At 47.7% G+C, this 15928-nt stretch overlaps 1 protein-coding gene across 1 annotated transcript; it reads left to right on the forward strand.

Moving 5' to 3' along the window:
- The first annotated feature begins 328 nt into the window (after positions 1–328).
- Positions 329–11400, forward strand: TRIM63 (tripartite motif containing 63). The gene is made up of 9 exons (XM_077137620.1): positions 329–626; positions 1510–1682; positions 4078–4246; positions 5023–5118; positions 6349–6582; positions 7313–7335; positions 7504–7628; positions 10062–10139; positions 10828–11400. Exons 1-9 carry the CDS (start codon positions 468–470, stop codon positions 10836–10838), a joined length of 1068 nt encoding a protein of 355 aa, XP_076993735.1. The 5' UTR covers positions 329–467; the 3' UTR covers positions 10839–11400.
- The last annotated feature ends 4528 nt before the right edge of the window (positions 11401–15928 follow it).

Consider the following 15928-nt stretch of genomic DNA (forward strand, 5'->3'; position numbering starts at 1 on the left):
AACCCCTCAAATCCCAGTGGCCCACTGGATGGGTCCCATCCCTAGTCACCATCCCGGAGTTGGGGGTGGGGCGACCAATTCCTGGATGAGACACTGGGTCCCCAGTCCTCCCGGAAGCCAGCCCCTGAACAGGCTGTTCTTGTTTACGACCCCCATCCCAGGGGACAAAGATTGCTCATCCCCACACGTGATATGAGAAGGCGAGCTTCTCAGGCCTGGAGGAAATTCAAGCCCCGCCAGCAGCCTGGCATGGGGATGCTCAGCTGGTCTTCTCCCGGGGCTCATGTGACTGGGGCCCAGCTATAAATATCAGAGGGGCTCGGACCAAGGCAGAACACGGGCGCCGGAGGAAGGAGGCAGAGGGGCTCCGGGTGGGTGTTTTGTGACAAAGGCCAGGGCTCCAGGTCTGCCTGGGGTGAGGTGCGGGTGAAGGAGGCAGCCAAGTGGGCTCCCACATCACCGACGACATGGATTATAAGTCAAACCTGATCCAGGATGGGAACCCGATGGAGAACTTGGAGAAGCAGCTGATCTGTCCCATCTGCCTGGAGATGTTTACCAAGCCGGTGGTCATCTTGCCGTGTCAGCACAACCTGTGCCGGAAATGTGCCAATGACATCTTCCAGGTCAGTGCCGGCCGCTCGGCTTCTTTGTGATAAAACACTTTCTCCCTTCGACCAGGACCGAGGCTGGTTCCTGCCTCTCGAAAATGAGTCTTCTGGCTCTTTCTTCCCCAAAATGAGGCCCCCCCGCCATGTCGGCCTGGGTGGGGCGGGGTGGGGAGGCAGCTCTTGCTGCCCGGGTCCTTCTCCGGGACGTCTGCTTCTCCTCCCCACCTCTGCCCTGAGCGTGGCAATTGACTCTCCACTCAAGAGTCAAATGCCTCAAGTGATAAGTCGGGGAGGCAGGCAGAGAAGAGAGAGAAAACAGACCCCTGGGGCTGGAGCCAGGCCTGCGGTGGCAGGGGGCCCAGAGCCTTGGGAGGAGGGGCGTGAGGGGGCACTGGGCACTAGAGCATCTTCTCTTTTGAGGCTGTTCCTTATAATATGAAGGTGGGGGAGGCCGGGGGGGGCGCTCTGTTTCCCTAAAGAAGGAATGGAAGTAGACGTCCTGCTTGGGGGGCAGGATTCTGGGTTCCCCAGGAGCACTTTGCAAAATGCCCTCTCACCGTTTTATCTTCAAAGTAGAAGCCATAGGGGCTTGTTCTACTGATTATGCCCATTTCATGAATGGTCCAACTGAGGCTTAGAGAGATAAGGTTGCTTGGCCAAAAATTACTCAGAGAATAGATGAGGCTTGAACCCAGTTCTGTGGATTCCCAAAGCCAATGCTTACCTATTGATTGCTCAGCTGCTTCTTAGATGATCCGTCTGTAAGATGGGCTGGTTCTCATCTCAGGGTGGGTTTGGCAGGGATGACTGGGGTGGGCGAAGGGGGAGGGGAACAGGAGATGAGTTAGGGAAGGGGCTGGGAAGGCGCCCAGGCCCACCTCCACCTTGCCATCTGCAGGCCGCAAATCCCTACTGGACTGGCCGGGGCAGCTCAGTGTCCATGTCCGGAGGCCGGTTCCGCTGTCCCTCCTGCCGCCACGAGGTGGTCATGGACCGCCACGGAGTCTACGGTCTGCAGAGGAATCTGCTCGTGGAGAACATCATCGACATCTACAAGCAGGAGTGTTCCAGGTCAGCTCTCCGGGCTACTGGGATCCCGCCCTCCTTTCCCAGCCATGCCGGGCACAGCTCGCCCAGGCTCCTTCCTCCTCCATCAGCTGGGACCTAAGCCAGTCCAAAGGGCCATTTCCCTCAGGCTGAAGGACAGAGGCCCATGCCCCAGCTCAGTGATGGGGAGGGGTCAGGCTGCCTTGCAGGAGAGACTGAGAGAGAAACCAGGGGAAAGATGAGAGGTGACAAGGAATGACAGGCATTGGGACCTGCAAAATAACCCAAATAAGCAGAGAAAAAGTGTCCGGTGAGAAGGCAGCCAGATTCTCCCTCCTGATAGCAGCAGCCACCCTTGGATGCCCTCACTGGGCACCAGGCATGCCACACCTTGGGGCCTCACCACAGTTTTATGCACCAGGCGCAGCGTTCATTATTCCCATTGCACAGATGAGGAAGCTGAGGCTCAGAGAGTTGAAGTCATCTCCCCAAGGTCATGCTTCCAATTCATGGCTAGGCATTGGAAGAGCTAGGAGTGGGCCTGGGCCATAGAGCGCTGAGTCTCCCTGTTTATAAAACAACAGCCCAGTCTCAGGCACAATTTGTCCGTGAACAGAGGAGGACGTGTGGTGTTAGGCTTCAAGCTGGAGCGATCTTTACAAATCAGGACATCCTGACGAGTTTCCAGGTTGCTGACCTGCTGCCATTATGGTCTAAAACCTTTACTGAGCACCTGCCTGAGGGCAGGACCTTCCCCGATGGAGGGGGACAAAGCAGGCCCAGTGAGGAAAGGCCCTGGCCTGGGCACTGTGTTTGTAGGCTGACTTGAAACTAACACACTGTAGGATCTCGGGTAAGTCACTGGCTTTTAGGGCTTTGTTTCTCTTTGTCTGCAGAAGGGGACAATAAGACCTACTATTGTGATTATCAAATAGGAAAACAATAGGAAAGGTAAAAAATATATATATATCAAATATTTATTATTTGATTTATAAATAAAATTATTTACTAAGCACCTACTCGGTGTGGGCACCATACTTTATGTACATGGCATTCTTACCTCTATTTTATGATGAGGAGATGGAGGCTCAGAGAGGTGCAGAGGTTTTTCAAGGTCACATAGCTAGTAAGGGTTTAAGTTGAGAGAAAGCCTGGATTGATTGACTCCTAGCCCTCTGCTAGATGGGCTCTCATGGTGATAGAGCATGACCCTAAAAATATAAGCAGACTGTTGATAAAACCACTATCATGCCAAAATACTACTTAGTGGCTAACTATGAAGGACACACTGTTCTTGACCCCTTCAAGACCTTCCTGCACAGTTATATGACAGTGAGAGCTGCCGTCCATTGAGGGTCTGCTCTGTGCCAGGCATGACCCATTCGTTATAAACAACTCCTGCCATGATCCCAATAGAGAGGTGAAATCACTGGTCTGAGACAGATAAGCGGCAGAACACTCTGGATTTGAACCCAGATGCTGAAGCCTGGGCATCTGGGATGGTGGTGGGCACAAGGCACCACATGCACAGGACCTGTGCCTCCTCTCAGCCATCCCAGTGCTCCCTTCCCCAGGGACAGAAACAGATGGCAAAGGGAGATCCTTCTCAGCATGGGAGACCTGGGCTCAAGATGCAGAAAGACAAGGTATGCAAAGGGGCTTATTGAAGAACTTGAGGGGCAATCAAGATTGTGCATTCGGGTAGAAAAGAAAGAAGAGACTCTGGACCCTGGAATGAGTCTCTGGTCGATGAATCAAGGCTTGTGCTGAACTGTTGAATGGCCCTGGGTTACCCACATAACAGCTGGATGTCTTGGGGCAGTCACCCTGCCTCCTTCTCCTGGCCTTGGGTGCACCCTCACGGCTTGCTTTTTCATTTCTTTTTTCTGCCTGTATTTAGTTACCTCCCTCTATGCCAGGCTCTGTACACTGTAGATTCAGGGTGAAGAAAACAGGCAAGCTTCCCTGCCTTGATGGAGGTTACAGTCTGGTAGATTAAATATAGAATTAAATGAGGCCATGAGTATAAAATGCTTAGCTCGGAGCTCGGCCTGTGGTAACTAAGAGCTATAGTGACTATAATTAGAGCGAATGAATGCTAGCCTCCCCTGCTCTGACCTGCTTGGTGACCTTGGACAAGTTACTTCACCTTTCTGGGCCCCATTTCCTCTTCTCCAACTGGTCTGACTTTTGGGTTTCTGCAGCCCTTTCCATGCCCTCTGTGCTGGCAGGAGCCAAGCCAACTCTACCCCTGGAGTTTGAGTCCTAGGATGTGCGACAGCCTTGGTGTCCCTGACTTTCCTGGGCTCGGTCCCAGGGGTGGGGGGAGAGATTGGGGGCAGCTGACCTCTGGGAGCACCTCCCCTGGTAGGACATGGGAATAGGGACCCATGTGACTGGTGACTGTTCCCCCCTTCAGCCGGCCCCTGCAGAAAGGCAGCCACCCCATGTGCAAGGAGCATGAAGATGAGAAAATCAACATCTACTGCCTTACGTGTGAGGTGCCCACGTGCTCCATGTGCAAGGTGTTTGGAGCCCACAAGGCCTGTGAGGTGGCCCCGCTGCACAGCGTCTTCCAGGGACAAAAGGTACTGGCCCAAACTACTTCTACCCCCGGCCTGGGCCTGCCGGGCACAACTGATGGTTCAGGATATGGATTTGGTTCTAGTAGACCTGCTGAGCTGGCCTTTTGGGAACAGTCGCTCTGAAGGGACTTCCCAGTCTGCAGGGACTGCAGCCTTTGCCTTCCTGGGGGAGGTGGCTGAGCTCATGGGTTATACTTAGAACCGCTTGGAAGCACCGGGTGTGGCCACAGGGGAGAGGCCAGACCCCAGGGTCAGGCCACCAGGGCCCTCTCAGGCCATGGCCACTCTATCTCAGCTTGCTGTGGGCCACAGAGGCCTCTTCCCAGGATCCTCAAAACTCCTGACTTCAACTTCCCCTGCAGCAGGAGGTAGTTTAGAACCTTCTCTTTGTGCCCCTGGGCTGGTGGGACCCCCACTGTCCTGCCCTGCAGCAAGCCTTGGCCCCTTTTACCATACTGTACCTCCCACAACTCTCCAACTCTGTTTCTTTACTTTGTCCCTCCTTTCCCAGATACAAGCCCTTCCTCTGCTAGTACCTTGCAGAGTTTGGGCAGCTCTTCCCTTCTCTGGGCCTCATCTGTAAAATAAGGGGATGCAGTGTCTCTCTGACATTCTCTGCTGTGAACCTGCTTTGCACCCGGAAAGAAAGGGTCAGACCCCTTCCGGAGGTCTTTTGCAGCAGAGGGGGGTTGAGGGTGCCACTTTGCTGTCTTTCTCGAGAGGAAAGTCCCTGAAACTATTTCTCTCTCTCCTCTGCTATCGTCCCTCCTCCTATCTAGACTGAACTGAGCAACTGTATCTCCATGCTGGTGGCAGGAAATGACCGTGTACAGACCATCATCACTCAGCTGGAGGACTCCTGTCGAGTGACCAAGGTGAGGGGGGCAGGGTGGCCCTGCCTGGGGCTCTGGCACCTCCCAGTGCAGCCTAGTCTCTGGGTAAGGCCTGAAGGCTCACTCATGAGTTGTGGCTAGAGGGTGGGCCCTGAAGCCTGGGTGGCCAAGCCTGGATGGCAGGGGAGGGACGAATTCATTCATCCACTCACTCTACAAAGGCTTCTTGAGCACAGTCTCAGTCCCTGATTTCATACCAGTAATTGGCATGCCAATGCCAATAATTCCTAGCATTTGTTCAGCAATAATTGGCATGCCAATGCCAACAATTCCCAGCATTTATTCAGCATTAGTAGTTTTCAGAGCACTGTTTTCTAGTTTGCTATAAATTAACCCTTCTCAAACTTTAAAGAACACACAAATCACCTTGGGATCTTGTTAAAATGCAGATTCTTATTCAGTAGGTCTGAAATGAGGTATGAGATTATGCATTTCTAACAAGCTTCCAGGGTTTGCCCAAGCTGCTGGTCCACAGACCACACTTTGAGTAGCAAGTCTGAAAAGAGTATAAGGGAACTTTCCCATCTCTGAGAACATATCCCTGATTTTTCATCTCCACTTGATATGGGAACTGGAGATGAAATGGCAGGAAGGGCTCATCATATCACTGGAGAATGAAGCCTGTGTGAAGGGCAGGTTCAAAGGGAGGAAAGTGATAAAGTTCTCACCTATGGAAGGCTCCCTGTCTGATGGAGAACACCAGAGCCCCCAGCCTGATGAGATGTGATTTTTATACCCATTTTACAGATAAGGAAACTGAGATGTAACATCTCTCTTGGAAAGAAGGGAGTCTCAATTGAGGAGTCCACTGGGGAAGGAGCTGTTTCTCCACCTCTCCTAGGACCAAATAGAGCAGACCTTCCTGAACTCAGTCTTGGCCCTGAAATGGGGGGATAAATGTGACTTGGGGTACAAAGGAGATCCAGAATATGTCATCCTATTTAACCCTAGTGTCTCTATTTTTGAGGAAGGGGATAGCTGTTCTCCATGACACCAGCCCCCAAATGTTACTGATGTACTAACTAGCTGTGAGACCTTAGCAAGTGCTTCCTTCTTACTAGGCCTTTATTTTCTCTTCAGTAAAATGGGGGTGTAGTAATATCACTCCCAGCTTTAGAGTCTTTACTCCTGGGTTCTCCTGTCCCAGGAAGGGAGTATCAGGGATAACGAGTAGGACCTCAGACCATGTGACGCTAAGATTTCTGTCCCCAGGAGAACAGTCACCAGGTGAAGGAAGAGCTGAGCCAGAAGTTCGACGTACTATACGCCATCCTGGATGAGAAGAAGAGTGAGTTGTTGCAGCGGATCACACGGGAGCAGGAAGAGAAGCTCAGCTTCATCGAAGCCCTCATCCAGCAGTACCAGGAGCAGCTCGACAAGTCCACCAAGCTGGTGGAGACAGCCATCCAGTCCCTGGATGAGCCTGGCGGGGCCACCTTCCTCATGGTGAGCAGGACAAGGGTCTTGGCAGGGCTACATCAACCCACCCGTTTTGTACGACATTCAAGCATTTGCTTCTTGATTTATCACCCCTAAGTCATTTAAATTTCTCTAAGCCTCAGTTTTCTCATCTGCAAAATGGGAATGTGACAATCCCTATCTTCCTCTTACTGATTTTATAAGGGTCAAATGAAAAGATGTTGTGAAATGGCTTTGTAAGCTGCAGAATATGACGTCCTTGGAAGAGACTACTGATTGAGCACCAACTGTAGGTCAGGCACTGAGAGAGAGATGCAGAGACGAACAAGGCACAGCCCTGCCCTTGGAGAGCTCATTGGCTAGTGAGGGAGACAGAAAGGGCTTAGCTAAAAGACTTCACAGTTCAGTTCAATAAAACTTTCCTGAGCACCTACTGGGCCAGACTCTAGCACATTGGTATAAAATGTGATTAGGACACAGTCCTCATCTTTGAGATCTCAGGGTTAAAAGAAGTTGACACTCTTAGAATCCAAAGCTTTCCACCAGGACCAGGGGAGGGTTCTAGGGTGATGAACAAGACCCATGCAGACCACGGACAGAGGGAAAGATCCGAGTTCTCTTCCATTCGGAGTGGGAAGCAGATGGCAACTGGGCTAGGGTATGGCCCAACTGTAACACCGCTCACTGGTTCTGTGGATTTCCTGGAGCCACCTCTTCTGCCATCCTAATTCTTTGCTCTCTCTTTCTCCTTCCACAGAGTGCCAAACAACTCATCAAAAGGTCAGTATCTCCCGGCTATGATCCAAGCCCCTAGCCTCCCACCAGGACCTTGAGCTGCAAGTCCTGCGTGTGGGTGCAAGTCTGTGTACCCGTACGAATTGGAGCACCCACCCCCCACTCCACATGGAGCCCTGGAGACCTCACCCTGCTTCTCTCTCTCCCCCACAGCATTGTGGAAGCATCCAAGGGCTGCCATCTGGGGAAGACAGAGCAGGGCTTTGAGAACATGGACTACTTTACTTTGGACTTGGAGCACATAGCAGACACCCTGAAGGCCATTGACTTTGGGACAGGTAAGGAAAGTGATGGTGCCACTCATCTATCTCCCTGCTCCAGCCCTGGAAGCCAGCTTCCCTCCTGCCAAGCCCCATGGGGAGGCAGATGCATTCCCAAAGATCCCCAGACATCAAGTCAAACTTCTACATGAGCCCGGAGTTAGCACGTGTCCACTACATAATTGTGGTTCAACAAATGATGAGTGAATCCCTAGCAGAGAGGCATTTGGGGGCAGTAGGAAGACCATGGTGCCTGGAATCAGGCAGACCTGAGTTCAAATCCTGACTCTGCCACCTGTTATCTGTGTGCTCTTTGGCAAGTCCTTCCAAGTCTCGAGTTTCATTTTCTAACTTAAAAAATGAGGCTAAAAGTGGGACTACTAGTAATGACCACCTCATGGTTGCAACAAATGAGGTATTAATAAAGAAGGATCTTGTCAAGTACTGGATGTATACTAGTTACTGTCTGAAGTCAGATGAGAGCTTCTTAGTGCTATCATCCATGATATTCAGGCACTCTAATGTATCTATATTATATCCTCATTTCCAATTTCTCTCCAACAGAATATCCATAAGAATTGTAACAATGTAACCATAGCAATAATAAGGGCAAACTTCTATTATGTATTTACTTTGCCGCCAGCACTGGGCTAAGTGCTTTAAAACATTGCTCCCCTTAAACCTTACAACAACTCTATGAGATAAATGTTTATATTACCCTCGTTTTAAAGTTAAGGAAAATCAGGAAACTGGATGAGGAACACAAAGATATCAATTATTTGCTCAAGGTCACATAGCTAAAACAACAGAAAAGGGAGAGCTGATCTGATTTGGCTGAAGGCTGCATTGGTCTGAGAGGTGAGGCTCCCATGATCAGCTTTTTAAAGAGATAAAGAGAGAGAGAAGGAGGCAGATGCAGGAGCAAGGAGGAACTTTCCATGGGAATAGGCTAGGGTGAGAAAGGCAAGACGCTTCCCAGAACTGCCTGTGCTGTCCCGTAAACCTTCAGTATCTGGCGTTAACTCTATTCTCAGACCCCCAGAAACATCCCAATTATGGATAAGGACAAAATATACCCCTAAGCTGAGGTACCAATGGACTTAAGGATATCCACTGCTGCAGATCCCTAAGCTAAGATGGTCAAGGCTGAATCATACTGTGTGGACCTCAGAATGTTGCAAAGACCTGCACTGCCCTCCACAACCTCCCTGGGCCTCATTTTCCTTGTGAATAAAATGGGGGAGCACTGAGAGCTACCATTTATCAAGTACTTTCCATGTCCTAGGTATGAAGCCCTTTGCATAGATCCTATCATTTAATCCAACCACTTTATGAGATGGGTTCTATTGTTATGATCTCCATTTTATAGTTGAGAAACCCAAAACTAAAAGAGGGGGAGCAATTTACTCAAGGTCGCACAGCTAGTAAGAAGCTCACTTGAATTCTACTGGAGGGTATCTGGCTGCACCAGCTCTTCCTACGCAACCCGCAGCACTCTCTCACAGAGATAACGCGTGCGCAGTGCTTAGCACAATACTTAGCACGTACTAAGTGCTATTATGAGTAATAATTGTGAGAAAGATTAAATAACGACAACAACAATAAAACTCTCTGGGTTGTACACAGATCCCAGCTACTTGGCAGCGGGAATTTGGGCTGTCATTTTGGAGGCATTAACTCTTTCCAGCCCCAGGGAGACACTGTTTGTCACGCCCTGACACTGCCATGGCCTGGGGGCCCCAAAGGATTAAGGATGTGACCTGGGAGAGGAGGTGCATATGTTCCTTGTTAGAGGAGCTCTACGAGGACCTCCCAGGATAGGAAAGAGAGGACACATGTGTCTTAGGCCCTCTGTGGCTTTGTTTCAGACAGCCAATGAGCAGAGATGGCTGCAAGTGCTCCCAGCTCCCAGATTCATGCCCACCCTTCAGTGAACTAAGGAATGAGGAACATAAGGAATGAGGAATGAGGGACGGGGCGTGCTGATCAAACAGATTTCAAAGGCTGAACAAATTCTTTAAGGCAAGGATTTTGCTGAGAACGGAGGAGATTTTGCCCACCCTCCCAAGGTGGCCATTATCTAATTGAGAAATGCACAAAAGCACAGAGTGCTCCCTCCCGGCCCAGGAAGATCAGGTGATAGAAGAGGCTGCTGCTCCTGGAACAAAGGAGCATCTTCCTCCTGCTCCCTAGGAGGAGCGTGGGAAGGAAGAAAGCAGGCTGAGGGATAAAGAAGCAGGACCCCCAAGGCACGTTTTTTTTCTGTGCAGCTTGGGTTTGGCAAGGCCCTCACCTCCCGGCCACCAGCCACCGCTGCCTCTGTGTGACCCTTTTTCCCCAAGTGGGCAAGGGAAATGGTTTAGATAAGTGCCCTCTCCAGCCTGGGTCCCATGGACAGCTGCTCTGAGACACCAGCCCTATCCCAACACAATCATTCTTTCTCACATACAGAAGAGGAAGAGGAAGACTTCATTGAAGAAGAGGGAGAAGATCAGGAAGAGGAAGAGTCCACAGAGGGGAAGGAAGATGGTAAGATATCCATCTACCTTCCGTCATCCCTTTGTTCCTTCCTCCTTCATTCAACAACATGAAATAGCTCCTGTGAGCAGAGCTCTGTGCTAGACACTGGGGGTGTTGCTTAGATTAAGGGTAAAGTCCTGTCCCCTTAACCCTGGGCGGGGCAACCTCAAACTATTCATAACAAAAAGATTGCTATTTTACTGCTGAATGACTTTCCTAAATGGAAAGCAATGTAGGCATCTGAGGTTGCCAACCCACAGAGTGGTTAAGGCCTGGGTTCTGAATCATGGGTCTACCAAAACAGTTGGCGACTTCTCTGAGTCTCAGGCTTCTCCTCTGTGCCCAGGGGCATAATGGTACTGAGCTCATGGGGTCGTGGTGGGAGTGAATTAGACAATGCTCCTAAATCATCTGACACAGTGGCTCACAGGGAAGACTCAATATATTCGCTAATGTTATTTTTCAAGCCATAGTTCCTATAGCTAAATTCCAATCCAGTTAAAGAATATAGAGTAGTTTTTTGGAGTTTTGCGTTGAATGTGCAATCCATAGTGACTTGGAAACTGCATTCTGTTTTGATCAAAAAAGGAAGAGACCTGGCAAGAAACTGGAGTTTGCTGCTTTTATTGCTCCTTGCAGTTTGGTAAACCCTGGATCCTCCTGTCTCACCTCGTGCCTTGTTTTCTTTTAATTTCAGGACACCAATAAGGAGCTGAATGAATGAAAGAACTTCTAGAAGCAGAGCGACTGGGGAGGGTAGGGGATGGGCCCAGCTACCTTGGTGACAGGCCAGGGTGGGAGGGGCCGGGGCCCCTGGAGGGGCCTTGGGGAGGTGTGTCTTCCCTCTGCGCAGAAAACAAGGACTAGGAATAGGACCCCACAGCTGTGTCCAGGGGCCACTGAACCGGAATTGGAAACATGCTTGAAACAACCACACAGGACACTTTTCTACATTGATGCAAAATGGAATATTTTGTATATTTTTAAGATGTGATTTTTGTATATACTTGTCTATGTATGTCAATTTGGTGCTTTTTGTAAAGGAACTTTTGTATGATAATGCCTGGTCATTGTGTGACTGGCAATTGTCAGAAGGAAGGGAAGGAAGCCAGGCTGATATAACTGCCTACTTCCTTTCCTTGGTGGGAGGGCTGGGTGGCACTCACAGGCCTAGAAAGGGATAATGTACTGTATCTCAATGCCTATCCCTTATGTATGGGTGATTACCAAGTTTGTATTATATGTTGTTTTAATAAACGCACAGCACTTGCTTCTTGTTATCATTAAAGGAACTGGGGTTTCATATAGCCTTTTTTTTTTTTCTGGAGAGGAAGAGTTCAGAATGGATGGGCAGAAAACCTGGTAGGAAGTTTGTGGCAGGAGGTTGAAGACAATCATAAGGAAAGGATTATATCCCACTGGGAGTTCTTTAAACCAATACTTCCCCATGTGAGTTCCATGGAAAACTGCCCTGAGATGATCCTTAAAAACAGGTTCAAGTATCATATTCTTAACCAGAGCCGGAGGCAAAGCTTAACTGCTAAAATGCTTAAATGCTTTAGCTGGAGGCACAATCCCAGAGCTGCCTGAGTGAAGACAAATGGCAGCAAAGTAGGGAAGCAGAGAAGAAAGTACAAAGTGTCACGTGACTGTGCTGGCTGTAGCTTCACCAGGAGACATGGCTGGTTGATCAGCCATGTGAGATGCCTTAAGCAGGCCATAAAGAACACTCTGTGACTCAGAACAATTCATTGAAGAGAAGAGGAGAAAGACATTTATCTGTGAGATGCTTCCCATCTCCTGTCTTTCAGGGTTGGAAGTTTGTCTCCCAGAGCGTTAACTCTCTTGCACCTCTACTCTACATCATTTGGTTTCAAAGGGTCCCGAAGGATACCACCTCATGTCCCCTCAAATGGCTATTATTCAACAAACGGAAAATACAAACCTTCTGTTGGGGCTGTAAAATGGTGCAGCCACTATGGAAAACAGTTTGGCAGTTCCTCAGTAAATTAAGTATAGAATTACCATATGACCTGATAATCCCACTTCTAGGGATATACCCTAAAGAACTAAAAGCAGAGACTCAGACAGATATTTTTACTCCAATGTTCAGAAAAGCATTATTCACAATAGCCAAAAGGTGGAAGCAAAACAACTATTAATAGATGAATGGATAAACAAAATATGGCATATCCAGACAATGGAATATTACTCAGCCATAAAAAGGAATGGAGTTCTGATACATTTACAACTTAGATAAACCTTGAGGACATCATGCTGAGTGAAATAAACCAGATGAAAAAGAACAAATAGTGTATAATTTTAATAATACGAAATACCTAGAATATGAAAATTCATAGAGACAGGAATTAATTACAGGTTACCAGGAGCGGAGAGCAGGAAGTTAATGCTTAATGATTATAGGGTTTCTGTTTGGGTTGACGGGAAAGTTTTGGTAACCGTTTGTGGCAATGAGAGCATAACATTGTACATGCAATTAATACCACAGAATTGCAGACTTGAAACCGGTTGAGATGGGAAATTTTATGTTGAATATATGTTACCACAATTTAAAAAATAAAAATAAAAAGAGGCCAGGTAAATTGGAACAGGGTGAGGCCTACGCACCCTCACCCCTTGCAGCTGCACCTCCTGGCTGATCAGGCAGAACAGAGGAGTCTGTGCCAGCTCCCTCATGGCCACTGTATGCCTCAACTTACCAGATGACCCCCAAAGAGGTCTCTCTCCTCAGCTATATATTTTTTCACAGTCATGGCTGGCCCTGTACCTCCACAGGGACGTGGGGTTCCCTCGTCTCTGTAATCCCAACATCTACCCAGCAAAGCCCCATCAATTTACCAGATTCCAATTTGAGGCCTGCCCCAGCTGAGGGCTGTCCGTCCTACCCCAAACACACATCCTTTATCTGCCCACATGACAGATGGGCAAACTGCAGCTGAGAGGGAGATGGGTGCCTGTTTAGTTCTGGTGAGTGGAATGTGGCAGGATGGAGACTACTCTCTCTAAGTACACAGGCCTGTCATCTACACTCAGCCCAGTCTCACTCATAACCTTCAAGCAGCAATTAAGCCCCACTTCACAGGAGCAGGATGGCTCTGGGTCTCAGGCCTGTGTGGCGACCCCCAGTCCCTGGCAGTTCTCTGGAATTGCTCCTGCTGCCCCCTGCCTTCAAAGCTTCCTTATGCAATTTGCACATAAAAAAAAATGCATAAAAAAGGTAAAACAGGTCTCCAGGAAGCACCTTCCAGAACATAACTGTACAAATCCACAAGGATGTAAAACAAGGATGGTTTATAGGAGTGAAAAAAGGAGACATAACCTCAGGGTCTAAAGGGATTGAACATATAAAGCATAGCACTTTGTCCAGAGGAGCAACCACTGCCCCTTAGGGAAACAATAAATCTGGATTGATTATAATGGAAGATGTCTGCAGCCTTGCTGTGAAAAGTCACAGGATGCCCATGGGGCTAAAATAGTAGTCATAATAGTAAACACAATAACAGTTCATGTATACTAGGAATTAACACTGTGTCAGGCCTGTGCATAACAATTTTTAAAAAACAATTAGTATTTCAATTTATGCATATCCTTCTCCAGATTATTTCTCAGGTTACTGATTATGTGGGAATTACATGACATGCTTGTTGCGTGTCAGCCTGATAGCTTGTCACTTATCTGCCAGAGAAGAGAGGGCACTCAAGGTTCTACAGTCAAAGCTTAAATTCCAGGAAGATATCTATCAATTGCAAATAAGTGTATCTCTACTTTGCCACACAAAGGTCTCTTCCTGTCCTTGCAAACTAGAACACTTAAGGGTGGTAAAAAATTGATCCAGAATCTTCCTTTAAGAGCATGCTACAAGATTGGAAACTGGCTCCAAAGGCATTATTCCAATGAATCTGGACTACAGTTACATGGGCTATTGCATCAGAGTCACCAAGGAGGTTTATTTCCCACCCTCAGCCCCTAAACCTTTAATTCTAGAAAATTGAAAACATTTTGAAAAGTAAGTAGAAGGAATAGTATAATGTGACCCCATGGACCATTACTCAGTTTCAACAACAGTTACTGACAGATCATCCATATCGCTTCTTCTATACCCTTACCCACTCCCCCACTGGGATAATCATTTTAAGACAAATCCCAGACATATACAGATAATTTCATCTTCAATACTTTAGATAAGGGTACTTAAAAAAATAGTAGTCAGTATACCATAAAAAATTATCAATAATTCTACAATAGGATCAAACACAGAGCGGGATTTTCAAAATTTAGATTCCCAGGCCCTACCCTTGACCTACTGAATCAGACTCTGGTTCTGGAATGTGGGAATCTACATTCTCAGATAAAATTCATCAAGTGATGGTGAGTCATTGGGAGCTGCTAGGTCATTCTGCGTAGGACCTCCTGGGCATCACTATAGGAGCCTTTTTTTTTTTTTAATTTTGAATGATCAATGTTAAAAATGTGAAACATATGGAAGCAGTTGCTTGTGAAGTCATTTGCATACTCTAGCTGCCTCATCATAGCTAGAACTTCCAGTACAATGTGGAATAATAGTGGTGACAATGGGCATCCTTGTCTTGTTCCCAGTCTTAGGGGGAATGCTTTCAATCTCTCACCATTGAGAATGATGCTGGCTGTGGGTTCTTCATATATACCCTTTATGATATTGAGGAAGTTTCCTTTGATTCTGAAGGAGTCATTTATATAATACAAATGGTCTTGGCCTTTTTCAGTATCTTCAAGTCTTGATTAATCTTTGGTTAGTTAAAATCTTGCAAATCATAAAAAATGCATCTTGAGAAATTGTTAATTTAAAGGAAAATTTGTTGTGCATATTTTTATAAAGTGAATATATGTAGCTGGATCCCATTAAAATCTGCATTTACTGAGAATTTACAATGTGCTTTGCTTTAAAGGGAGCAAAAGGGACCTAAAAGACACTTTTTTTCTTTTTTTGCATGGGCAAGCACCGGGAATCAAACCTGGATCTCCGGCATGGCAGGTGAGAACTCTGCCTGCTGAGCCACCATAGCACCGACCTAAAAGACACTTTTATAACGCATAAATGTTTTGCCCTCAGAGAGGTTAAAGACAAGAATCTAAGCCTAGGGCAGTTTGAAGCTACAACTGAGATCACCCAGTAAGAAACTCTTCCTGTGGGCAGCATCCACTTCACTTACTCTGATTAAATGACCAGCCCTATAGTTGTCTACTTTTTTACTCCAATCCAATTCACATGTATTTAATTAAGTGCCCAGTAGGTGCTCAGAGCAGAGCTAAAATGTAATAGAAGTACAAGATCTATCCCTGCCCTCAAAGAGCTTAAAATCGAATGGAGAGATAAGATGAACACCTATCTGAGACATCTTGCAAGAGCTTATGCAGAGGTTTAACGACTGTGCAGAAAATCCCATAGGGATCTTGCAAATACACAGATTTCCAGGTTCCACACCCAGAGATTCTGATTTAGTTGGCCTGATGCAGGGAACTGCAACCTGCATTCTAACACCTTCTCCAGGTAATGCCTGAGCCTACTGGTTCTTAGACTGTACCTTTAAGGAAATCAGGAAGCTTGGTAAAGTTTTCCACACTCAGAATCCTGAGGAGGTGGAAAGGCACTCAGTGGGGACCCAACCAGAGCAGGCATGCAATATCCCACACCACCCTGGCTCCTAGCACCTTGCCTCCTATGATGGCTCCTGTTGGGGGTGGGGGTGGGGAAGCAGTGGGGAGAGGGGTGAGATCTGAAGGAGTCCCTTCCTTTCCTA

The sequence above is a fragment of the Tamandua tetradactyla genome, chromosome 2 (genome assembly GCF_023851605.1).
Source record: "Tamandua tetradactyla isolate mTamTet1 chromosome 2, mTamTet1.pri, whole genome shotgun sequence".
Classification (NCBI taxonomy): domain Eukaryota; kingdom Metazoa; phylum Chordata; class Mammalia; order Pilosa; family Myrmecophagidae; genus Tamandua; species Tamandua tetradactyla.

Coding starts and splice junctions, on each gene's coding strand:
- TRIM63 (XM_077137620.1), top strand. CDS start 468: ATGGATTATAAGTCAAACCTGATCCAGGATGGGAACCCGATGGAGAAC. Junction 4,247..5,022: donor GCGTCTTCCAGGGACAAAAG/GTACTGGCCCAA, acceptor CCTCCTATCTAG/ACTGAACTGAGCAACTGTAT. Junction 6,583..7,312: donor GCGGGGCCACCTTCCTCATG/GTGAGCAGGACA, acceptor CTCCTTCCACAG/AGTGCCAAACAACTCATCAA.